The 26632-nt window shown below is 38.3% G+C and overlaps 6 protein-coding genes across 7 annotated transcripts in view; 2 read left to right on the top strand and 4 right to left on the bottom strand.

Moving 5' to 3' along the window:
- Positions 1 to 5955, bottom strand: part of LOC117569169 (GTP-binding protein Rhes) — a 44301-nt gene extending 38346 nt beyond the window's left edge. Inside the window, exons 1-2 of one of the 2 annotated variants that reach the window (XM_034250235.2) lie at positions 5857 to 5955; positions 156 to 542 (exon numbers count right to left, since the gene is read on the bottom strand). The gene's annotated coding sequence lies outside the window, so the exon portion shown is untranslated. The remainder of the gene's footprint in view (positions 1 to 155; positions 543 to 5856) is intronic. The other variant, XM_034250236.2, reaches the window with a different exon arrangement.
- Positions 5956 to 10466: 4511 nt separating this feature from the next.
- Positions 10467 to 11037, bottom strand: LOC117570896 (larval cuticle protein III/IV). Its single transcript, XM_034252799.2, has 2 exons — positions 10999 to 11037; positions 10467 to 10921 (listed from the first exon to the last, which is right to left on the bottom strand). The coding sequence occupies exons 1-2, from the start codon at positions 11008 to 11010 to the stop codon at positions 10544 to 10546; spliced, it is 390 nt and encodes a 129-aa protein (XP_034108690.1). The 5' UTR covers positions 11011 to 11037; the 3' UTR covers positions 10467 to 10543.
- Positions 11038 to 12774: 1737 nt separating this feature from the next.
- Positions 12775 to 13463, bottom strand: LOC117572554 (pupal cuticle protein Edg-78E). The gene is made up of 2 exons (XM_034255426.2): positions 13388 to 13463; positions 12775 to 13317 (listed from the first exon to the last, which is right to left on the bottom strand). The coding sequence occupies exons 1-2, from the start codon at positions 13397 to 13399 to the stop codon at positions 12796 to 12798; spliced, it is 534 nt and encodes a 177-aa protein (XP_034111317.1). The 5' UTR covers positions 13400 to 13463; the 3' UTR covers positions 12775 to 12795.
- Positions 13464 to 18587: 5124 nt separating this feature from the next.
- LOC117566425 (pupal cuticle protein Edg-78E-like) lies at positions 18588 to 19315 on the top strand. The gene is made up of 2 exons (XM_034245955.2): positions 18588 to 18701; positions 18775 to 19315. The coding sequence occupies exons 1-2, from the start codon at positions 18693 to 18695 to the stop codon at positions 19147 to 19149; spliced, it is 384 nt and encodes a 127-aa protein (XP_034101846.1). The 5' UTR covers positions 18588 to 18692; the 3' UTR covers positions 19150 to 19315.
- Positions 19316 to 22071: 2756 nt separating this feature from the next.
- LOC117566426 (pupal cuticle protein Edg-78E-like) lies at positions 22072 to 22661 on the top strand. The gene is made up of 2 exons (XM_034245956.2): positions 22072 to 22121; positions 22185 to 22661. The coding sequence occupies exons 1-2, from the start codon at positions 22110 to 22112 to the stop codon at positions 22587 to 22589; spliced, it is 417 nt and encodes a 138-aa protein (XP_034101847.1). The 5' UTR covers positions 22072 to 22109; the 3' UTR covers positions 22590 to 22661.
- Positions 22662 to 25075: 2414 nt separating this feature from the next.
- LOC117568925 (pupal cuticle protein Edg-78E-like) lies at positions 25076 to 25672 on the bottom strand. Its single transcript, XM_034249835.2, has 2 exons — positions 25580 to 25672; positions 25076 to 25516 (listed from the first exon to the last, which is right to left on the bottom strand). The coding sequence occupies exons 1-2, from the start codon at positions 25589 to 25591 to the stop codon at positions 25157 to 25159; spliced, it is 372 nt and encodes a 123-aa protein (XP_034105726.1). The 5' UTR covers positions 25592 to 25672; the 3' UTR covers positions 25076 to 25156.
- Between the last annotated feature and the right edge of the window lie 960 nt (positions 25673 to 26632).

Genomic DNA, 26632 nt, shown 5'->3' with positions numbered 1-26632 from the left:
ATATAATAAAATAGTCCCAAATGACATTGCCACCGGGCCGAGTCAGTCAAGGGGAATAATGGCGGCTATCTGCCGATGACAATACATATAGTATATTTATATATATACAGTATACTTCTAGCATTCCATTATGGGAATCACAAATTGCGGCTCACCTGAAAGCGACATCAACTAGATTGCCGATTTGTTGGCTGCCACCGTGCAATTATAATGTATTTCTTCTATTGCTCCCGACACTTTTTTTTTGCACACTTGGCGTATTCTCGCTCACAGAAACATACACACACACAGATAAGCTCATACAATCGCAATCGCAATCACAATTTCACACACTCACACTCAGTACATTAACATTTAGACATGGCCATAAACAGGCTAAACACGCGGAGTCGTTGTCCTGTGGCCGGCAACGCGATTGTTTTGCTTTCACGTATTAGCGTAATATTCGAACAGATTCAGATTCGTCTTTCTTCCGCGTTTCGAGTTCCGTGTTCCGCTACTGGCGGGGAGTGTGACCTGCCCAGAAGCCGACGTACGCTTATCTGAAACATATTGCAGCCATTGTAAGGAAATTACTACGAAATTCAATTGAGGAACATTTCACGCCTGCGCACACACTTAACAGAGTAACAGAGAGCGAAAGAGAGAGAGAGAAGTAGCGTATGTTAATTAACATAACATGACTGCAGTAACAGAAGAAGCTACATCAATATTTACAGCCAAACTTGAAGTTGTTGTCACTGTTACGAGTACTCGCAATCGCATTCGTACTAACACTCGCACACTCTCACATTCGCATTGTTATGTGTGTATGTAGGTTGACAAGAAGTTAAACAAACAAAAGCAAAAGTCAAGCTCCTACGAGTATCCCCACATTTAATGAAAAGTTGTGTCAGCAACAAGCGGCTCGCTCGCTTGCTCTCTCTTCATCATCTCCATAAAAATGTCAACCAATCCACACACACATGTTCAGAGACTCATATGTGAATACTCGTGTATGCAAAGCGAGTTAAAGTCTCTCGTATGTACACATAATTAAGAAATCCTTCTTTCTGTATCCCAAGACGATTCCTCAAATGTCCTTTGGCAACAGCAAAAGTAAGCTGTTGATTTTCAAATCATTTCTGTATGATTATCAAGCCATTTATGACACGCTCAAGTCAAGTCAGGCTCTTAATCTTTGCCCTCTCCCCGCACCCCGCACCATTGATTTGAACGTGGTCTTTGCGCCTGGACATGGACTTAGGCATCTAGATTGAGAGTGGAGGCTTTTTAATGAAATGCTAAGATGATGGCAATTAACAAAATGAAGCAGGCTCCGTAAATGTCTAATGGCTAAAACGTTCTAAGGCTGTTGCTGTTAGCTGTTAGCTTTTGCGTTTGTTTTGTCTCCTCTCTCTCCGGGTGGTCTTCGAATGCCGTGATGCTGTGTCTTTATTTTACTCTCACTAAAACGTCGATTTACTCGAGCACCGCAAATCCCAAGCCATGGTGTTGATAGCAATAGCTTTGACGTTGAAAGACGTTCTAAGTCGCTTTAGACTTTCGACTTCTCATCCCCCCAATTTTTAAACTTAATTTGGGAAGAAAAATACTGGAAACATGAGAAAATTCACTTTCAAATTTTATTTGCTCGAATATTTTTTGTGGAAAAACAATCCAATTTAATAATGCTGTCAAACTTTTCTTACTTTATGAACTTTCCGAGAATGAATGAAGTTTACTCTATTATTAAGCTCAAATAAGTAGTTGAGAAGAAAAAGTGAACTAGAAATGTTTCTATATAATTATTAGTCATTTACGTATCTAAAGTTAATCAGAAAGAAAGCAAGAAACTCATTTATTTACCAGGATAATAAAATATAATACTATTATTATTTTTCAACGAACTTTAATATTTCTATTTATTTAACAAGATTTTGAAACAAAGTTTAGTTGTACTGTAATTTATTGATTAAAAAGTTTAGCAAAGTTTTTATATAATTATTAGTACTAAGGAAATATAATTAATAAGTATCTTTAGTCAGCCAGAAATAAATACCCCAACAACTATTATTATTTTCCCATAAATTTTAATTTTTCTTTTTGTTTAATAAGTTTTTAATCTAAAACATGAAGTTCTACTATAATTTATTGATTTAATTTATATTCCATTTAATCGCCAAGTCCATTTCAAATTTCTAATTACACCTGAGTCCTTAGCAAATGTCATGTTAATGCTCGACTTTATTATTAATTTTACTACAAATTTTAATTGCGACTTTATATAGCGCATACGCAGTGTGGGACAGACATGATATGACGACGCTTTATTATTTATTTTACTAGGGAATCGTAATTATTGCTAGGCCTAGAGGCACTGCGATAATATTGCTTGGCTTTATTATTCATTTTATTGCAAAAAATGTGCGTAAAATTGTTTATTGCACTCTCTCTTTCTATCTCATACTTAACCCAAAATCTGTTTCGCTAATTAAAACTGTAATTAATATGACTGCAATTAATGTGTTGCCAGCACTCACATTCGCCGGATTCCGCATTTACAACCAGAAGTAGCAGCATGTGTGCTGCTGCTGTGCCTCTGACTCTTGCCACGCCTTGTGGCAGCATGAAAACACAGGAGGCACACATCTTTCAGCTGGCGCACACTTGGGTGCACATGCAAAGGCGATAGCCTAACTTGGCAGAGGGAATGCTTAGCGAAGGATAATCAGATTTAATATCAATAACCAATAACCACTGGAGCTGCTACCAGTCAATGGCATTCAATGATGAGGGGTGACAGTGAATGCTTCACATACAAACACACACATTCCAATACACACACACACACTCTGTGTATATGTATTCTTAAGCGTATCAAATGGTTTGATGTGCATTGTTCGAGGATATAAAAGACGATGTGGAGGTAATGCAAAGAGTCAGTCAATGAACTGAATGCAGCTGGCAACTGTTTGTGGCTGCTGCTGTTGTTGTTCCTGCTGTGCCAAAGTGTTGAATGGCAGCCGATTTCGTCCCCCGCCCACCCACAGCGATACTATAGATACCATTACCTGCAGAGCATTCAACAATTGCCCAGGCACTCAAATGAACAAACGAATAAACGAACAAACAAACAACGGGCGACAGACAACAGGCGACAAGCGACAAAGCTCGACTTGATAGCTAACGCTTGACAATTGAAATGAAAGCCACAAAAGCAGCAGCAGTTTTCTGCTTTGCTAGATGCGGCTAACTGATTGACTGACTAACGGATAGACTAAGTGGTAGACTAACTGAAAGATAGGCTGTCTGACTCGTCCTTTAACTAACAGAGTAACTTACAGAACAAAAGCCTGTATTACTGATTGGCTGACTGATAGACTGAGTGGTAGATTCTCTATTAACAGAGTAGATAGTTTAAAGCCTGAATAACTGATTTACTGACTAACTGATAAACCGAGTGGTACTCTAACTGAATGATAGACTGACTGACTCGTCCTTTAACTAACAGAGTAACTAACTGGCTCTTTTAAAGTTTGAAGAACTGATTGCCTGGCTAACAGAGTAGTAACAGACTGGTAGATTAAATGAATTAAAGACTGACTCAGTCGCTGGTTAGCTAACAATTTAAAGTCTTAATTACTGATTGCTGATTGACTGACTGATAGATTATTTAACAGACTTATAAACTTCCGGTTTGATTTTCTGACTTCTGCGAAGTGCAACTGCAGCTGTTCATAATCCTGATTATATTCACATTTAAGCAGAGATCAAGTTTAATACTCAAAGCCTGTAAAACGTTTTTTAATCAAATTAAATGCCTCGCTAGAGATAATAACAAATATTCATAATCCCGAAACAATTTTGCATTAATTAAAAGCCAATAAAAGTGAAAAGTGAAAATTATGAAGCGTGGAAAATGCGTTACTAGCGTTGCCAGCGTTGCGTTGTATCCGAGCAGGTAAAGTAAAGTCCACGTCCCACTTTTTGTTAATAACGCAGCGAGCAATATGCGTGGGTCGCATCAAGAGTAATGGAAACTAATGAAATAACAATTTGTTGTTGTTGTGGCTGTTGTTGTTGAGAGGCAGGCCAATAAGGGCCGGCACAATTTGTTTTAATTAATTGAAACCGCAACGAGCACTTGACTCGTTCGTTTAGCTGCTGCTGCTGATTCAGATGGATTGAAAGCTATCCAGATTTAATGGGCAAAACTGTCCGGCAAAAGTGCGCATCGCAGAGCGACTTTCAGTCACATTTCAGCTTCAGCCTCAGTTTCGGTTCTGTCATCATCAACGTAATGACAACGACCGGACAGGGAATGGGCTGAACTGGTTGCCTGGACAATGTCGACTGTCGAATGTCGACTGTTGACTGTCATGGTGCGGGCGAAAAGCCTACAAGTGAAATGTGGCAGGCTTAGCGGCAAATCAAGCGTGAAGTCAACGTCAGCCAAGTCACGGCTCAACTTGCCCAAAGGACATCAAATATTTACATATGTATGTCGAAGTATGCACAGAATACATATGTATATGTATGTACAATATGTATGTATGTATGTATGTATACGTACATTATGTATGCACAGGCCAACTGTTGGCATTGGTCGTTATCGATTAAAGTGGCTTAGTGGCTGGCCAATGGCCGATAGCAAAAGTTAAGTGCCCGGCGGTACAGTTTAAGGTCATTATTAGTTTGAGGGCTGACTTGAAGACCATTTCAAATATGTATGTAGATGTGTGAATATATATGTGAGTGTCGTCGTATACATACATATGTATGTGCGAGTGTCTCTCGGCAATAAAGTTGCAGCAGCAAAACTTGGCAGCCACTAAGCGTTTATACCCCCCAAACAAGGTTCGGGCCAATGTAAATATCACCGCCGGGCATTCCTTTAACTCGCCTTTCGCTCTCTCTCTCTTTCTGGGTGTGTGTTTTGTGTGTGTGTCTCGGTGTGTGAACCACAACATGTGTCGCCGGGCGTGAACAAAAGTGCTACGAAAATCACATTACCAATATGCTAACACGGCTCGAACTTTTAGCATCAGCATCAGCATCATCGCCATCAACATTACCATCAGGACGAGGTTCTCGCACTCTCGTGACTGTGGCCTCGGGGCTTAATGCCTTAATGCGACTAAACTTGCTGTAAATCAGACTGCTTTTAACTAATTTGCCGTCACCTTCAACAAACCCAACGCAAGCCAGACTCAGGCACAGGTGAAAAGGACGCCCTCCGCTTAGCAAATCTGAAATCCAAGCAATCGACTTCAAGTGGCCTTAAGAACCGGACCAAATCGCTTCCACAGCCGTCACGAATTTTAATGGAAATTTCTTCTGCATTTTTTTTAATAAACGAGCCAGGCCACATACGTATATTACGTATACGTCGTATATGTATGGACGTGTGCAAATCCCGAGTGCGCCACTTTATCCTTATACAAAGTGTTCAACAACAACAACAAGAGCAACAACAACGAGTGCGATAAATGCCCCGAAACTTATTTGAAGTAAGTAAAAAATATATGCACACGTATTCGCCCACATACGCGTACTCGAACATGCATACTTTATGTTTTTTGTGGCCTGGCGCAAAGCAGCTCGAGTTAACAAAAAAATAACAAAAAAAAATAAACGGAGAAAGAAAAGCGCGCCAATATATCGCAGTGCGGATATAATGCAATTTGTGTGTGAACTTTTTAATGTAGTTTCACACACGCACACACACAAGAGAGCGTACACAAATAAAGTACACGTACACACACACACACACACACACACACAGACAGAGAGAACGCGAGAGTTATGGCGAGTAGAGAGTCAAGCAGATAGCCAAACAGGACGCGAGCTTATCAAACATTAATATTTACGTACGACAACAGCAAACAAACGAAACAGGACGTCTTTCCGTAGTTGTTAATGTCAGAGGAGCTCGGCAACACTGGCACCGCACCAACAACAACGACCACGACCTTCAACGCACAACAAACGGATGCAAACTGAAGTCATCAGCGCGGACAGCAGCGGCATGTTGCCGCTTAACAGGCGCAATGTTAACTCTTAACATAGCTCTGTTAGCGTACGCGCGTGCTGTTAATGGGCTGCTGTTGCTGCGGAAGTAATCTGCATGCAGTGAAAGTTTTAAATGAAACTAAATAAGTTTATATGCGAAAAGTATACGTGTGTGTGTGAGTGCCATTTTGTGTACATCAAATGGGTAAATGCGCCGGCGATAACAAAGCCAAACAAAAGTGCACATATTCCACGCACTTTTACTACTTACTTTACTTACTTTTATGCCATGCACACTCGAGTTGCACTCGCATGCCGAGGTAATCAACTGAAGCACTTTCCGAAAAAAAGCATATTGTATAGAGACTGCAGTCGGAATTAACTGGGAAATAAGCATAATTTAATGCGGAGGGAAAAGGAAACGTTCAGCGAGCCGGAAACGCCTTCGAACTGAGCATTATTGAATTCCATCATCGCATGTCAAATGCATATTTCACCATCACATTTATGAGTACCAACGCACTGGTCACAGGTTGTTAACGGCCAGGAGACTTGAGGCCAAGTCACGATGTGCATGGCTAAGCGGCATCTTCACATGGCCAAGTTATTATGGCCACATTCGCACATTCGCACTTTTCGGCAGTCTCTGTGTGTGTGTGTGTGTGTGTGTGTGTGTGTGTGTGTGTGTGTGTGTGTGTGTGTGTGTGTGTGTGTGTGTGTGTGTGTGTGTGTGTGTGTGTGTCATGACTCTACGAGGTTCGCTCGAGAGGTGGGAAAGAACTCGGTTTTTTTAATGTATGGAAGCTCTGTCCATTGCTGCTGGCTCTTGGCTATTGATTTTTACTTTAAAATAAATTGGTTTCGTTTGTCTGCGCTTTTCTCTACGCTGCTCCCTGCGCTCGCTCCTCTACCAACTGGCAGCTGGCAAATGGTCCCTCCGCCAACGTTGCTTGTGCTAGCCAAAAACTTTTCTATAGCAATTATTGTTTGAGATTATTTTTCATTTCGTCGCCGTCCGTCGTCTATTGACTGTCATCGCCATCGCCATTGGCAGACACTATTGTTATTAATACGGCCAGCGCATTTCCGTGCAGACTGCGGACTCAAAGCGATTGCATCCCAAAATTGAAAACTAAAATGCTGAATAGCTGTTTGTTGCTGCGAAGTGTTCACTATTCACAGCATTTGCCGTACTTTAAATGGAATCCTAGACCGCCTGTTTCCCCCGCCCACATTCAACTACTTTCTCCACTGCGACATCCACTTTTAGCTTAATTGAAATGCTTGTTGTTTTCGTTTTTTTTTTTTTCTACTTTTTTGGACTAACACATTTTGCTGCCTACTTTCGAGTAGTGTTGTTGTCATTTTCGACCATTCGTTCGCATATTTTTCCGGCTACGTGACACATACCGTAACCGTGTACCTCCGACACCCAACACCGCCCAGAAAAAAACACTCGATTCTCCTAAACTCCCACCGCTGACTGGCACTTCGTAACCGAACCCAAACCTTGAGCCGGAATTCGGGAAAGAGTAACAAAACAAAGCCATTTTTTCGTTGGTTTTCTTTTTTTTTTGGTTGTTGTTTAATATGAACATTTGGGACTCCTCTGTATGTATGTTGGCAAATATAAATGTTGCCCACTTGAGTGTGAGAGAGAAGAGTCAGAGACCCTGTTTGCATTAGAGCTGTCACAAGGGGTTATTTCTGCAATTTCAACTCAACATCCCAACCCACTCAACCTCCCTTTATCTCCAGCAACAGGAACAGAAACAGAAACAGCTTTAGCTCTCTGCCTGTTTTTGTTGTGTTGTCCAGAAAAAAGGTAGGCAAAATGAATGTGCCATAGTCGGTTAAACTGTGCACAAATAAGAACAGAAGTGACAATTGGTATAGTTTCTTTCTAACTAATTTTTTGTTGCCTGCTGCCATAACATTAAATTTGCTGTTTATAGGCTTTATTGCTCTCCAAATGAAATGCCAATAAAAACATACACAGAGAGAGAAAAATGGCAATTCGAGTCAGTAATTTTTCGATTTTCATTGCCCAAGAACTATTTGAACTATTGAGTCGAACTTGAAGTCTATGAATAAATAACTTTCAAGTTAATCTAATGAAAATCTCAATTGAATTCAAGGCATTTTTCGCCAGAGAGCGAATATGAGTTTCCAAGAATTGATAGCACAAAAACTTTGCTGCAAGTACCAAGAAAATCAAAAGTTTGGCTTGAATTTTTCTGTATGTGAAAGAGGATATTTGAAAATCAATTGATCAACTAAAGTTTAATATTAAATTATGTGCTCTTAAAGACAACTCAATCAATTGGACTGTCAAAGTTTATATTGAGCAACTCTTCAAACGGTCAGTTAATATTTGTAAAACAAACAATTGAGCGCACACATTTAAAATTCTTGTTCGCAGTTCTGATTAAAAAAACAGACTACATCATTTGTAAAAGGTTTTTTTTTTTGTTCGGAACGGAATGTTAGAGAATAGACATTGTTTTGACAACTGTTTCATGCTTTTGTACAAATAAGAGAAAAGAACTGAGAGCAAACGCGTTGCTGTTTATATATTTGAAAATGTATAAACATCCTTCTCAGCAACATGCAGACCAGATACCTCCGCAACAGCAGCAACAACAACAACACACGGTAATAAACAGCAAACCCAGCATAGCAAATTAGGGGGTCGAGTCGACAAGTCGAGAAGGGAGAACGCCAGAGAGATAGAGAGAGAGAGAGAGAACGTACACCCACCGAGCAGCGATGAGTAAATAGGGACCGCATTTCCACAAAGCGTTTATCAAGTTTGAAATAAAATGTTAAATACAAGTTTTTGATTACACAGCAGGCTTTGTTTTGCCAGGTAGTCAAATGACAAGGACCCAGCATCACAGCAACGGCATCAGCAACAGCATTCCGGCAGCGAGTACACGCAGGACGAGTAAGTCGTTTTAAAGAGGACCTCTGTTTATATTTAATTTCGTTTTTCAGGCGATTTGCATAAGTGTTGACAATAGAGCGCGCAATATTTATGCAGGAATCAGGCAAATTTATGCATAAATCATCTACACAAATATTGCATATATAAATATACATATTTATTGTTGAATATTTCATGTGTGGGTTGTCTCGCTCAATTGAAATTGAGCTTGAGTCCTCACACACACTCACTAGCATACTAATATACTTGCGTGTGTGAGTGTGCGTGTAGGTGCTCGTATGTACTTAATTTCATCATGTGCCTTAATCTTTTTAATTAACTACTCATATCCGCCACAGAGCATGTCTAATTGATATGAGTTTGTTTCACGTTCGCACCGCTTCAATGGCTGCCCCCAGCTCGAATAATTGTCTGCGTGTCGGTGTGTGTCTCTGTGCGTGTGTGTGAGAATTTGCGTGTGTGGTAGCCAGTCGTTATGTTCTTAATGAATTTCAATTTGCTTAGGTTCCAAGTAAATCCCACGTTTCACTCACCGTATATGCATCGAGTGTTGGTATTGTTAACAACGATTTCTGGCTTTAACCTAATTGTACATGGTACGCGTAGGCAGCGGCCCTAAGGTCATGAGGAGCATTGGCGGTAAGTCAACTTTATGGTCGACTTAAGTAACCCAAGTCTGTAATATCAGCGGCATTGATGTCAGCCGCAGGGCAACACTGACCTTAAATATTATTACTGCCAGGATTGGAGGGGATTTTCACTTATTGAAAGCCTTAACAGAAATAGGCAAATAATATTTTATTTGGCAAATACAAATATCAACGATGATAACTGTCGGCTTCTTTTTTTGTTTTAGTTTATGTCATGGACCATTACTGAAAAGATTCAGTCTATAAATGATTATAATCGCTTTACAGCATTTTAATTCACGTGTAAGCAGTTCACATTTAGCAAGCAGTGCAATGCCAACAACTGATATGCACTGCTTACAATGACATCAAGTTAAGCTTATCAATTCACTCAGCCAATTTGTGCTTATTTGAGCGCATATTTAGAATAGCAATATATTGATTTACATTTATGTTAACCTCTACCCCCTTCTACATAATAACATGACATTCTTGCATAAGTGAGTTTAATAACAACTACAGTAATGTGCATTTGTGTGCTGCCCTTAGATTAGGCTTACCGCAAAACCTAATTAGCTGTTACCGCAAAGTGGAATGTAATAGCAGCGTTAGCCATATCTCTATAATGCAGCAAATTTAACACAATGCCTCCATTGTAAGTTGTTGCCAGCCGGACCTTAACTCAGTACTCAACATTTAGACAGACAATCAATGGCACTCTGTTGGTGTCTTAGTGGCTTCTCGAACGTTAATAACACACTAATTAAGTTTTGCACAATTCGCATGGAATTGGCGTGAAATCAACTCCAATTAGCACGATTAAATCGAAACAATTTATTGGCAAGACGAGTCACTTCTTGTGTAGAGACTCTCTCGCTTACGAGATGTGTGACAATTTGTATGTAAACATGAAATGAATTAATTATTTTATACACTAAATAAAGCCTACGACTAATGAGCAACAATGATACGCTTAAAGCTGAGTTTTGCGCACCTCACGATCAGCCAGCTCCTCAGGTGTGGGATGCTCCTCAATGTAACGGATGCTCCTCAGAATGGCCTCTGGGATTGGGGGAGGAGTGGGCAGAGCATCGGACTGAGGATGATAGCCGGTGGCGTCGGCGGTGTAAGTGAGAGCGAAGGGAATGCCCTCAGGGGAAATGTAACCGAAGGTGCCATGGGCATAGTTGCCGCCTTGTCCCTCCTCGGAGAAGTGGGAGCCATCGCTTAGCGCATATTGGAAGCCATATCCATTCTCATCCGATGCGGAAACGAACTTCTCAATGACAGCATCGGATCCTAGGGGAGGAGCAGCGAGGACGCAAGCCAAAAGAGGTGCAGCAATCAGGAGCTGTGTCCAAAAGCAAAAGTCCAATTCAGTGTTAATCCAATGGTTGTCGATATGATGTTTTTGTAAGGCAAACTTACCAGCTTGAACATGTTGATGGTGATTGGTAATGTTGTCTTTGGCTGTTGACTTCAATGTGTGATCAGTCTGGCGACTCCCTACATTATTTATAGCAATCGAAAGTCCACAAGTCTCTATCTCTCTCCCCTTGATATTGACAATAAACACCACACACAACACAATATGCAAATTGGCCATGCGACTGAGTAACCTAGATATGCGGCCTATTTGGCAACACGACTCCAAGAGCAGTGATAGTATATCAGAGAGCCGAAAGACAACTATGCGATACACTTACCTGCAATTTAAAGTTGAAAAATGCTTTGAGATACACACTGAAATATTATTTATATTCAATATATTTTAATATTTAACTTAACATATTTCAGTTATACAAAACAAAGTCAATTTAAAATACAAGTCTGAATTCAAGAATTTATTAAATTTATTTACCAATTGTTTGTGTTCCCCTATAAGCAAATTGTTTAAAATTTTATTTATTGCAACATAGATAATTTTGTATTTTCGGTTGTTTTAAAAAAATATTGGAAAATAATAAAAACAATATATTTTACAATTTATAACATGTATTTAAAATTTCTGAAAGAGGTATAGATTGACAATTAAATTCCGAACTAAAAATAATTAAAATATAGTCTCTGCCTAAAATAAAAATAGAGAGTTTGCAAACGTGATGCTGTAGCGAATTAACCCATATGCTCTCCCGTAAACAAAATAGGTTATGAGCCAATCTTGATCATAAAAAATGTTGCTTCAAACACTGCAAAACATGTAAATAACAACAACATCGATAGCAGCAACAAACAATAAGTTAATTAAATCAAAAAATACAGACAAAAATTAAAGCCGTTGCAAGTTCAATATTGCAACACGTGTCTGCGTATCGAAAACGAGTCAATCAAGTCAAATGAAGCTACAAATATTGCTAATTTGCATACAGCAACCGCAAACATCAACATCAACAGCAAAAGCAACAGCAACAACAACAGCATTGGGAGTCGAGACAGCGATAGCAAACAATGACAATGACAGGATTAACGAATTTATTAATTTTTAATTTAATTTGCCCAATAAAGAAATGCAGATTTACGTAGAAGCATCTACTTACTACGGCACTTCTATCAAGAGAGCGGGAGAGAGAGACGCGCGATTTATGGCAAAGAGACAGCTGCGCGTTCAGACTTTGCCAATTTGGTCGAGTGGGAGTCAAATGGAGGAGACTGAAGGACCATGGCCATATGGAAGTTGAGTCTGGAATGATGCGAGGAGACTGGTAAAAGCAACGCCATTTGTACATAGTATAAACAACAATATTAAATTGTATTTTTTTTGCCTTTATTACATTATTATTATCTCTGGCAATAAATGTCAACGTCAGCGAGCCGACAAAGGACCAAAGGACACAGCGCCCAGGAGCAGACACGTGCATGTGTATGTACAATGTTGATGTGTATTCGAGTGTGTGTCTTTGTGTGTGTGTGTGTGTGTGTGTCAAGGCATGTGGCATTGAGTAGGAGTGTTGGCATCCATCAGTTTCAGCTGAAGCTTCAGCCCATCTTCTGCTGATGCTGTTGCTGACGATTGTTTGCTGATGTTTGTTGCGTTGGTCATGCAAAGGAACACACACGGGACACACAGAGGCACTCGAACATGAGGGAACACAAGATGATGGAGATGTGAGTGAGAGAGCGAAGACTTAAACTACAAGTTGGACATGCAACATGTTTGCTCAGACCACACACACACACCCTCAAAGAGGATGAGTGTAATGTGAGGCAAACTTGCTGTCGACTAATTTAAATCTTGCGCTCATATGGCAGACCAGAGGGAGCCGCTGGCGCTGAAGCAGGCACCTGCAGATACTGGTCGCCATGCTGGTGGTGACCACCATGAGCACTATGAGCAGAATGCTCATGAGCGGCATGGTAATGGGCCTCCTCTTGCTCCTCCTCGGGATGATTGCGATTCCATTCGAGAGACTTGAGAATTGCCTCGGGAATGGGATGCGGCGTGGGCAGATGTTCACCCTGCGGCTGGAAGCCATTCTCATCGGCGGTGTATGTCAATTGAATCAGTTGACCCTCTGGTGCATAATACTGCGAAGAGCCGCTGGCATAATATCCACCCACACCCTGCTCCTGCTGTGCAATGCCATTGCTTGTCTCGAACTGATACTTGTAGCTGTTGTCGTCCTGCTTCAGTTCATTCTCGTAGCTGCGTATCTCGGCATGAGCATCGGCTGAATCCGAGGGCACAGGCTGTGCCACAGCCAGGCTGCACATGAGGCAGGCAGCAGTTGCAAGTACGGCGACGAGTTGCTGTCCAAGGAATTGCAAATAGCAGTAAGAGTTTCAGTTCAGTTCAACAAAAGTGATTCATTCTACTTACGAATTGAGACATTTTTGCCTTGCTTGGGTTGTGTGTGAGATTTGGTTATTGGATTTGTGGTGTTGTTAAACCCCTAAGAGCTAAGCTGTGTTTGATGTCTGACGTTGCCTCGACCCGAGTTTTATATACTATCTCCAATATGATGTACTGTGACGACCCCCATTCAAATGAAAGTAAGAAAACTATCATTAAGCTGAAGAAGATGATGATGATGATGATGATGGGTTACGCTGACATATAGCCAACAACATACACAGTTGCCACGAGCTAAAAACGGTTGCAACCCAATTATCACAGCTCAGCTTTTAGCTAATCAACAATAATTTCCATTGCGATTTAGCAGTAATGAATGGATTAGCTTTCTCACTCTGCTGCTGCCAGCAGCAAACGAAAATGAAATTAAATCCAAAACCAAAACCGAAACCGAAAATCCGAATAGCCAAAAGCCAAAGCTAAAACCGTACGCAACACTTTGACCCGAGCGGGGGAAGGGAACATACGATATACCCATCTCAACTCATCTCATCTCTCTCGATTGGGTAAATCGCTTCGGGGTTCAAGAGAGACGCCACAGGTACAAGCTCTGCGCATCGTTGTGCCCATTAAAGTAATTAAGTGTTGGTGTTAATTCATTAATTACGGTCGGGGCATCTGTCTATCCATCTAACCATGCAACTCTTGAACTACCCGTTTACCAAAAAATTAAATCCCAGCACATTCCAAATGTTAAATGAGCTAAACTCTCGACGATATCATCGGCTGCTCAAGTTCCTCCAGTTTTGATCATATCTATAATAGTCAGTTCATAAATAACTTTTTTATTTTCCCAACTTTTTGTATGCATTTATAATGTGAGCACATCTCACATATATCAATATGCATATTGAGCATATTTGCTATTTTCGGTCTATGCAAATTGTGGCTAATAACAATTCGAGCTTCGTCAGCCATAACATGTTCCCCCAACCCCTATGTTTACTATTTGCTTTTGAGTGGCCAAAAATTTGTAACTCTTACTGAAATATCAAATAACAGTTTTTACGGCTCGTTGCCTCCATTTAAATGCGAGTATCATATGTAAATATTATGACTTGGTAATTCGATAAGTAAATTATGAAACCAATTGATCCTATTTGATATCAATTGCATCTCCTTTTCCTCGAGCACTTTTAAATAAATGTTCACAAGTTCATATCATTCCACTTAACAACCTGTTATACAAATTAGAAAGTGAAATATATCGAGCAGACTCGCATGCATTCATCATATATGCACGTAACATAAGATACTACGATTTAATATTGATTAGTTCACAGTTTTTTATTGATTCGGCCATGAAACGAATCAATTAATATTACAATCGTTTATTTGACTAGTCAAAAGACACCAGCTTATTTATTTAAGTTGATTGTCTTAGCCGCTGTCTTTACTTTCAACAGGAGCGGTTCAGTCAAAATTCAGTCAAAACAAAACCAACTGGTTATCTCGATGGCGATGCTTTTGCACTGTCGAGATACAATGGAGGGCAATACAGTAGGAGATTATAAACAAACGTTTGCATAAGTTTGATGTTATAAATAACTTTGAAAACAAGATAGAAAATAAATATCGAAAAGTAAATACTCTTGAAGAGAAAAGACAATATTTATGAGAAGAAAATTAAGCCTAACTGTATCTAAAATGGTTTTAATCATATAGCAAAAATTGTAATGAACAAATTTAAAGAAATATCTAAGCTTCAGCGGATTAAATAAAGATACAATTAAAGTAGTCGGTCAGGTGAACAATAAATACATTTAGTAGCATGTAATCCTTATGTTACCTTTTACTATTTAACGTCAAGCGATCCCCTCTTAGGATATGAAATAAACTAATTCCAAATAGTAAACAGCAACAGGAACAAGTTGGAGTTTTCAAAAGAAAAGACAAATAAGAAAGGTGCGACAAATGACAATTAAATTCGAACTTTTTTGGGGATTGTCTAGCAAACTGAAGGTCAACGGTAGAATGCCTTTATTGCTATTGTTGCTGTACGATTTGAAAGTAGTTGACATTGTGTGCGTGTGTGTGTGTGTGTGTGTGTGTGAATGGAGCTCTTGCAGCTACCATACAATAATAAGCCCACGCACTAATCTCATTCCCCCTGCTGTGAAAGCCAAAGCAGTCGACCTCACCGTTAAAGTTACATCAATGGACTGCTTGCAGACTTTTTGGTTGAGACTGCTTGATGACCGATTAGCGTTGCATGGCGACGACAACACAGTGGAGGGGGGAGTTGAATAAATGGACTACACGCAAAGCCGATCGCATATTTAATTAATTGGTTTTTAATACATGCAACAAAACTGACTAAATGTGGATCAGAGCAAATCACTTTAAATTCAAATATTCAAATGATCGAGTAGTAATTCCCAACCAAAAAAATCAGACGCATGCGGAGGCATGAATTGAAAGTAGCAAATTCCCAGTGTGCGAGAGACCATTAAATAAAACACAAAACTGATATGATTGCAGCTTCACATGAGCACATGTAGTTTGCCTGACCTTGGGCCGGACTTGTCGCAGCCGCAGCAACAATATTTAGGTCAATTATAGTACGAAGTATTCGTGCCTGTATTTCATCGGCATCGAATGTGTAGCAAGTACTGGTTGTCAAGGGAGCTTAATGCGGCCCAAAGATAGATTGATGCCTTAATGGACGCACCAACGGGCAATGCACCAAAAGGCTGCCCAGGTCCAGCTCCAGCTCCAGCTTCAGTTTTAGCTCCAGCGGAAGCCACTTAGGCAAGGAAGTACCTGAGAATCGTAACAAGTTTTTCTTTCATTTAAAGTCAACGAAGCGCAGGCAACGACGCTCAACGCAATTCCAATTCGGAGCGAACAGCCGGTTCCGACAAAAGGCAATGAAAACAAAGCACAAAAAAAAAAACTAGAGACGATGAAGATTATGTGGAAGGCAAACCCAGCTGGAATACGGTCAGTTAGCCTGTCGGTCTTGAAACTGCGAATACCTCTCGCCCATGTACCACGAATATTTATAAAAAGCATTCACAAATCTTATAAATGGCACAGCATGTTGCTGGTGCTTATTTTTTTCTTGCTTTGCCTTTACCGGTTCATTCGCGTTAGCGATGCAACACTGTGTGTTTCACGCCAAGAGGCGTTTTGTCCAAGAAATAACTGAACAAGGCTCAGCACAATTGATTTTATCTGATGTAGTATTTCATTCATGAATACGATAACAAATTGCAATTAAATAGCCATTTACAAATGATTTGGCCCAGTTTATAGTCATTAATATTGCGCACAAAAACGACAGCAAATTGAATTATTTGTTTTATTCGGTTATGAGTTAGGGAAATAATGAGCTGATTTTATTTAAACAGCAACGGTCAAGGTTGTAATATGAGTGGAAATAAAATAAATTGTCTCACATTTAGTGCAGGCAATAAATTAACTTAATAAAGGATACTTTTTGGTTCAGGTAGTAATGTGTAAATTATAGTTTAATAAGACTTCGTGACACTTCGTGAGTGTCCAGTCGTGACACGCGCAAGCTGCTCCCATCACTAGTATCCTTATCAGACAACAAGTCAAAGACAAAGCTGCCCAGCTCATTTCATGTTATTTTTGGCCAGTCAGAAGCCGACACACGCTGTGGCAAGGTCGTTCATCTGCCTCGAAGTTGATAAAAAAAAAAGAGCACAGGTTATACGGCATGAACTTTTGGATTTTGTGACTGGCTTTCTGATCTTTATACCCTACATGCTTGTAATGCTTAAAGATGGGTGTATAGATAGTTGTACTAAAAGATTTAATGATGCTTAAAGTAGAGTATTTGAATAATAGCTCAACTTTACGGGGCAACTGCACTTGGCACACACTGCAAATAAGTGTGCCGTTGATCTTTAATCGACTTTTTCAGTTTCTTCAGTCATTTATCATCGACATTTGCACATGATTTATAATTTATTTTTGGGTATTTTCTGTTGCTTGATATTGATTTAATACATGCAGATACGAATATAATGAATACTAAGGAAGTAGAAAGAGCTAAAATCAAAAGTCGTAACTCCACTATTTCATATAAGGCTGTCAACTCATATTTGGAAGGTGCTAATGAATAATTACTCAAATTGTATTTCTCATAGATGTGGTGGCATCTACCACCATGTGTTGGCAAAAAAAATAAATAAACTGAACTCAAACTGGAAAACCGGCGTCGAAAAAAATTGGCAAAAATTAAGGCAAGGGCAAGGCGGCAACCAATTTATTGGCTCATTTTCGCACGGTGGGACAAAATATTATAAAATAAATTAAAACATATGATAATCTAATTAAATATCAGAATTGCTTATTATTATTCTTATATTGAAATGTGTATTAAAGTGCTCAACAAGTATAGTAAAAAAAATTGCTTTAGAAAACTAGTATTAAATTTGTTATAAAAATTTATATAGTGTGGTAAGAAATTCTATAATTATATAAATATTAATTATTATATATATGATATCATCACTTAAGGCTAATATACATATATGTACTGATTACCTTGTTCCATATTTTTTCAATTTATAAATAATATTTATTAAACACACAAAATTACTGAAATGATATTAAAAACAAAGCATAATTGCTTCCTGTTGTCTTCCAATACAGTTTTCTTATGATTCGTATTTTTTTTCCAGATGTTCAACGTTATTCAAATCAATGCTATTGAATGCTCATTTTTTATTGAAATAAACAAAAAATTATTTATTTCATATTCTATGACAAATAACATACTATATATAATAAACATTATGTATCTTTTTTTATTCTTTGTTAATTTTTGATTATTAAATTTAAATGAATTAAAAAAGTCTATGATTTAATTTTTATAGATATGTTCTTTAAACTCCTAAGCTTCTTCAATGACATCTCAGATAATTCTTGTATATATTTTTTTAACAATAACGGCGCACTCTAATTCCCACTGCACAAAGGCTTTTAGCACCAGCCGACAGAGCAGACAGATGAATTTATTTACATACTTGCGATGTACGATGTAGGTCTGCATGTGTGTAACGGTGTGTGTGCATATCTGTGAATGGGCCGACAATGACGGTGCCGATATGGAAGTCTTTCGAACGCAGTTCAGGTTCAATGCTAAAAACCATAAAAGTTGTCGTTGTCGCTGACGTTGTTGTATATTGGTTGTGGTAATTGGCAAGCTGACTATAAATGCCCTGGCACTTCATCTCAACAGCATTCATTCTCGCATCGACTTCAAAGAGACAAGAAGTACACACACCAAAACCACACCATGAAATTCGTGAGTATTCAATATAAAATCGCAATGCAAAAGGAACTTGATTTTAATCTCAATTCTTTCTCGATCAACATAGTTCATCTTGACCGTTGCACTTTTGGCCGTTGCCCAGGCGAGACCCGATTCCTTCGATGCGGCAGCCGAGACACGTGACTTCAAGTCCGATGTCAACGAGGATGGCAGCTATAGCTATCAGTTCCAGACCTCCAATGGCATCGCACAGCAGGAACAAGGTGTTGGTGGCCAATACGCCAGCGGTTCATCAGCCTACTACGCACCCGATGGTCAGTTGGTGCAGTTGACCTACACCGCTGATGCTGACGGTTACCATCCATCGGGTGCCCATTTGCCCACTCCACCACCAATCCCAGCAGCTATCCTGCGCTCCCTGGAATACATTCGCACACATCCCCATCAGGAGGAGCAGCGTCTGGCCCGTAGACACTTTTAAGTAGCCTCGCTCACTCCAGTCATAAAAGATCATCAGTTTTTCTTTGTTAATTAATGCATTTTGTATGCTTCAATGCTAACTGCAAAATGTCTTCATATCTACCGGCTAATTTTTAAGCTGCCTGCAAATAAAAAAACACATTCCATTAATACTCGTTTTCTTTCTTTAACTTAATCAAAATTAATTCGTTACGGCAAATTAAATATTAATAATAAAAACACATTGAAATTAAGTTTTGCAAGATACTATAATCGTAAATATTTAGCATTCATTTAGCCAATTATCTGCAATTGTTAAGTTTATAAAAAATAATTATAAGTTGAAGAGCATTCTCTGCTCCGATTACAACAGTCAAAATATGTTTAACAACGCAGAAATTTAATCGACTTTTAGATAACTCACAGAAGCACATCAAGTATACGCATAGTATACAATTTTTCATATTACACAATCAACTTTTCCTTTCTTTTCTTGTGATTTTTTTATGCACCACAAATTTGTAGCAAATATTTCACATTCGAGCACAGCCAATTTTAGGTTTCTTATTCATTTTATTATAGCCCGAACAACGTCTCATATTTCCTTAAAGAATTTACTTAGAATGGAAACTGATTTTACAATTTAAAATTAAGTTTAAATAACATGTTATGTAACATATTTATCTTGAAGCTATCAATATTAGGATAAAATCCATCACACAAAAAAATACACGAAGTGTTATTTACGGCCTCTCTCCCCATGCATATGATTAATAATATTTGAGGTTGTAGTTGTCAACAAATAAACATATTAAATTACTCATGAAAAGAAATTTTAGTATTACAAATTAGTGCAAACAATTAGCACACACAAATCAAAGACTGCCGAAAATGGAAGAGCACAATTTGCGGTGTGGTGATGCTGATATAATATCAAATTACTGGATTACAGCACGAAATCACTGACAGTCAATCGCGAGTTAATGAATAAATGTGTGGAAAAGTCACATAACATACGTGCTTTGTATTTGCCAAAATGTGTAGCGGATATGGTCGAACATTCTTGAGTGAATCTGTCCAAGTTTATGATGCTTACATCTGCCATATAAAGCTGAATTCTCAATTGAATAAGTTTTACCAAATTAGAATACTCTATACAATTTAACGACGAGTCGTCGATAGTTTTAATTAGCATGCAAATTTCGGCACATTGTAAAATGTTGCGTGTGCTGGGATAGTTTTCTTTATAGTTCGCATCACCATAAAATCTTAGATGAGGTAAGTGTTTATTGCAGCTTGTAGCTTGATGCGGAAATCAAACTAGTTTGTCCAACATTCTGAACAAAATGTCAAAGATCGATAGTAAATGCACACCTGTATATCATTCAACGTTGATTCAGCTTCAAAAGGAATATTTGGGCATCACGAAAACTACATAAAAATCAAGACATCTTTGTACGGAATAAATTGTATTTAAATTGACTAGTCTCATTATCATATATTAAGTATAAACTCTCTTGTGTGTGTCATAAGTAATTTCCTCTGTTTGGAGAACTAATTAAAAATTCAGAAATGGAATGCAGTCCAGTAGATCTTCCCAATTTGTTGGCAATCTCATGCATATCGGATTCGATTCATCATTTGTCAGTCACTAATTGGATGCCATCAGAATCAGTGTGAACTGAAGCAGCCCCCAAAAAACTGCTATGCATTTTAATATGTGTCACGCTAATCGGAATATTAAAAATCATAGTCAAAACAGAAGACACTCCATCATTCATAAACTAGTTTGCGAGCTTAAATTTGATTTGCATAAGTTCAGCTTTTGTTATTATTATCATTGTAGTTGCCATGGAGTCTGTCTGCTTCTGTCATTAGCTTAAGTAAGCAGTATTGAATGACTATAGCGAAAATAAAAAATTCCATTAGCATATTAAATCATTTTTTCTTCTCTTGCGAGTATTTTAAATATTCTTTAGCGGTTCCAAACATACGACCGCGGGTGTTAAATTTATTATATCTAAATAATCGAATCGAATCAAGAAGGTGCTATAAAAATTGGCCTAAAAAAATAAACATGCGAGCATATAAATTTTAATGAGCAAATTCATTAAGTTAACAGCTAAGCAGAATCAGTTTGTCCATGATTAATGATTAATACATAGAAAGATTTTCGGGCCTGTCGGCAGACGACAAACGACAAACGACAGACAGTTAAATCCTGTTTTGATATCTCATTTTGGACTATTAAATTATCTCAATGTTATCAAGCAATTTGTTAAGCGCACACATTTAGCGCCTCTGTGGCATAGTACAAAAGTGAATTAACATTTCTTGTCCAATGCAAATGCAAAAGTAAAACCAAGAGCCAAAAAAACTGTAGCGTAGCATGCGCCAGTCTAGTGAAACCATAAATTATGCTAAATATTTATTGCGATACACACACACGCATACACTCAGATACACAGAGGCAACATTAATTTAGTCAAATTCATTTTATTTGGGTGTGCCGGGTTCGTACCCCGGACCCTTTCCCTAGCCCGCAACTCAAGCCAGACAGACTCGAAGAGAGACTGAGAGACTGGCTCGACATTGACATTGCTGCATGGGGCGCTGCTTTTGCTTTCAGCTTGGCGCTTGTTGAGGTGACGACTCTCGGGCAAACCCACTCACAGCGGATGGCGATGACGCCGCTGCTGAAACTGAAACTGAAGCTGAAGCCGAAGTCGAAGTCGCTCTTGATGCGTACACACATTCTCCGGTTTGGTCAATGTGGACTATTGGCTGCTTTTATTGTTATGGTTATTTAGATTAATTTCCTGAACTTGTTGAAGCGATCAGGTTTTATTTGTTGTTTTTGTTGAGAATATCGAATCCAAGACACGGCGATTTTTTACTATAAAATCGCTTGCAATCGTCAACATAGTCAGCACATCATCTAGTGTATCAGTTGAAGTCACAACAGACACAAACAGCCCAAAGATGTTCCGTTTCGTAAGTAACTGAGAGAAGTCCATATTCAAAGCCAAATCCAATCATAATCCACTCCCGCCATAGATCCTCGTTTCCGCCTTGATTGCCTGCGTCGCAGCTACTGCCGAAGATGCTTATGCCACTGGCTCGCAGTTCCTTGACATCCAGCCCGATGGCCAATATCAGTACAGATACGATACCTCCAACGGCATCACTGGCCAGGAGTCAGGATATGCAGGCTACTCTGTGAGCGGCTCAAACGCTTACTACTCCCCAGAAGGTCAGTTGATCCAGACCACCTACGTTGCCGATGAGAATGGCTACCAGCCACAGGGTGCCCATCTGCCCACTCCACCACCAATCCCAGACTACATCCTCCGCTCTCTGGAATACATTCGCACTCACCCACAGTACGATGAACCCCAACAGCAACAACAGCAGTTCAGCAGACCTGCTGCGGGCCGCGGTCAGAAGCGCATTTTCGGTTAAACGTTGACACTCACTCTTAGTTACAATTATTGAGAATCTAAAAGCTTTGTTAGTATGTTTTTAAATAAACGAACGTGATTTAAAATATATATACATATATGATAATGTTTTGTACTTTTGGAATTCCAGACGCAACATGGTGATCTATAACAAATACAAATTATTCTTCTTCATATATAAACACCTAACTCTTAGCTATTAATTAATATTACAACTATGACTGCCAAAAGAACATTTCGACAATCAAATATGCTTAAACATTTGCGCCTCTTGCAAGCAGTTCTCGATTACGAGCAATAGATACATACAAAGCAGTGTATTCCAAAATAGAGCGAATAAGATATGATGCAAAGATGTAACTACATTTCTTATATATGATTTAGGTTTAGGTACGACCGGCTGCCCCTACTAGAGGCGAAACATAGACCAGTGGAGGTCCGTAGCTGTATCGGCTTGGAAAGGAAATATTTAATACTCTGTTATTTTGGAAAATTATTCATTTTCATTATACATACATATTATAAAAAGGATACCTCATAAAACATAATAACTCTATAAATTATTACAACTTTATATTTATTCATTTATTTACATGTTAATTATTATACAAAATAATACAATAACTAAAGGAAGGGAGTGCTAGCAACTAAGGCCACCGATTCGACAGTTAATTTATATGTTGTTTAATAAGTTGTTGATCTCTAGGAATTTAATTAGTAGTTTAACATTATTGTGAGTAGGTATGGTAAGAAGAGAGGTGGGTTGCATTTGGCCAAATAGGCGGATCCTCGTGTTAATAAGTTGCGGGCAGGTATCTAAGATGTGTTGCATTGATAATTCTCCCCCGCATTTGGGGCATCTGGGCTTAGATTTTCCTTTTAGTGTATGCTCATGAGTTAAGGCGGTGTGACCAGTTCTGAGCCGGGTGATAACATTGCACTGTCTTCTGTGCCATGATGGTGGATATCCGACGGGTTCCATGTTTGGGTTACAACTTTATAAAGGAACACCATATTTCTTAAATCTTTATCTAAAGAGGAATTAGAATTAACTTAAGTATCAGCAGAAATGCAGAATATCAATAATTTCATGTTACTTAGAATATGTAGGCAACACAGAAATTTTCTACATTAGAAAATTTAGATGCAAATATTTGAGTGTATTCATTGGATACTATTAAATTTTGGAAATAAATTGCTATGGCATATTATTTAATCATTGAGCCTAAAAGTATGCTACATTATACAAAATAAATAGTAATAAGACAATTACTAAGCTATCTGATAACTAATGCGGATATTAGCATTCGTTAGTGACTAATTCATGAATCTGCATTCATGAATGTTCGAGACACTGAACATTGAGATATTTATAATCATTTATGCACAAAAGGCATAACAAACGAACTTAATCCTTGTGATTTAAGTAGTCACAGTAGATATTTTGGGAATATCCAGTAAAGTCTTATTTATGTTTCCTTCGAATTGGAATTAAAAAGTAGTTCGCTAACTTTTGATTAAAGTGAGCAAATTCAGCACTACTGCCACCCTTAACTTGGGAAACAGTTTATGTTCCACCCCTTGTGCATGAGCTGTGAGTTTTAAACAGTTTACAGCAGCTAAATGAAAGGCTTCGTTTAACCCCTGCCGGCAAAGCATTTACACTCTTGACAAAAATTGACTGTGACACGCAAAATATTTACCATTTAACGCTTAAGTCGATTGTCCGAGTCCACGCTGCGACTCTAACACTCGCTTTTTGCATTTCATTAACATCAAAAAACTGGTAACAGCTGAATGGCACCCGTTCAATACAATGACCAGCAAACAGCAAGAGCAGCCGTGATTGTCACTGCGAATAAAGTATTTTATGTTGGCAACTCCAATGCCTTCACATAGAATGCAGGCACACAACAATATTCATTATCAAAGTAAGGTAGATAGCCATTGTGTTAAGAGTGTTTAAATTCTTATTTATGTCTTTATTAATCAGTTTCGAAATTTGCACAAACGAAAAGTATTTGAATATGAATATTTTAGTTATGAACCTTTTGAGAAGACTTTGAATCAGTGCTTGGGAAGTTATTCAAGCTATATTTAATAACTTTAGATTACATCAACTTACGTAAATCTTTGTTACACTGCACTTCTTTATTATGGTAAATCGATTAAAATAATAATAAGGAAGCTGACATTGACATTGGATTTCAATAGTTGAAGACGTAAAAAAGGCATAGAAAATTTTACTGCATTCGAGCTGCATATTGTTATATTTTTATTTATGATTAGCAACAATAACTAACCTTGACAGTGCATTCGAATTCTATTGAAAAGATTGTGATTCCCATTAATAACAAAATACATCTATCTATATGAAACTGCTTTCCGATCAAAGTTCAATAATCCCTTATCGCACTTATTAAAGTAAATAAAATAAATATGTAAATAAAAAGATCTATAGTATTAACAAATATTCAACATTTACTAAAGAAAGTATTACACAATAGTCAACATTTTACTAAATTAATCTAACAACAGGTACAGCGGTTTCTTCACAGATATGTGTGCTTATTTCTTCAGCTGAATTCTTGGGAAGGGATGGGTCTCGATGTATTCCAAAGCCCTCAGAATGTAATCGGGAATTGGAGGAGGTGTTGGCAAATGATCACCCTTGGGTTGGTAACCGTTCTGATCAGCTGTATACTCGATTTGAATGGGCTGTCCATCGGGAGCAATGTAGGAATAAGATCCCTGAGCATAAGCGCCACCAACTCCAGATTCTTGGCCCTGGATATTGTTAGAGGTTCCATATTCATAGCCATACGTGCCATCCTCATTAATTTGAGATGTATACTTGGTGACAACGGCGTCCGATTCGTCAGCAGCATAGCAGCACGCCACTAGGCAAAGTGCAGCAACGATAAGGCTCTATAATATAAGGATTTAGTTAATAAATTTAATTAAAAACAAGCAAATCATTTTCACACATACAATCTTGCACATTTTTGATGGGGGGAATTAAGTAGCTCAAGTAGCTCGTTAAGCTCAAGTCGCGGTTGCAGGTGATACTGATTTCGAAATCCAAAAACGAAGCTTATATACTCGCATCTTCTGTTGGAGCAGTGACCTACACCTACGACGAGCTAGAGCTCTCTAAGCACAAACTAATATGCATATTATTTTTATTCGGTTTTATGACGCGGAATTATTAATTTACGCATTTCAAATATGATCTGACCGAGTTTTACCATCGCTTCTCACGGCATTAGTACACTTGTGGTAGTAGTTCAGCTTCACTTGAGCTTAAGCTTTTGTCTTACGCATAACAAGATGCATAATTTATTCAAATCTCCAAAGGTCGTAACTCTTGGGTAAAATGCATACGGCATTATGCCGCCTTCAACACAACGATGCTATTCTTTATCAACACAAATGATCGTATATCTATTTTGTTTTTCGATAATGCCCATTGACTTTGATAAATGGACATTAAAATACGCACATTCCTTAGTGGGTTTAAATATTATGTTAATATATACAATATATTCTGTATGCATACTTGTTCTTTTTAAGTTGAATATATAAAAATAATAATGCATCTTAACTGAATTGTACAGATAGGTGTTCCATTCTAAGAATAATTCTGAAATTATATATATAAAAATACAGAGAACATAATCTTACTATACAGTCAGGAGGAAATTGGGCATTAATAAGTCCTTAGATTGGCCAGAAAACAGCCCAGACCTTAGTCCAATCGAGAATGTTGGGGCCTATATGGGTGCCAAAATAAGAAAGCGAAAGCCCAAAACTATGGAGGAGCTAAAACAAATTATAGAAAAAGTATGGATACACGATATAACGAAGAAATATTTGTGTTCCATTTACGATTTTATGGTGAAATAAATCTGTAATTAAGGCCAAAGGCGGCATTTCTAAGTATTAAGCTAAATTAAAAAAATATGTCTAATGTTAAATTGCCTAGATTTAAATTTTTTATAGTTAGTAAGGTGTTCAATTGGAAAAAAATAGTTTTCGTTGAAT

This window comes from Drosophila albomicans, chromosome 3 (assembly GCF_009650485.2).
Source record: "Drosophila albomicans strain 15112-1751.03 chromosome 3, ASM965048v2, whole genome shotgun sequence".
NCBI lineage: Eukaryota > Metazoa > Arthropoda > Insecta > Diptera > Drosophilidae > Drosophila > Drosophila albomicans.
Note: the sequence above shows the minus strand (reverse complement) of the source record. Positions and strands in the feature narration are given on the sequence as shown.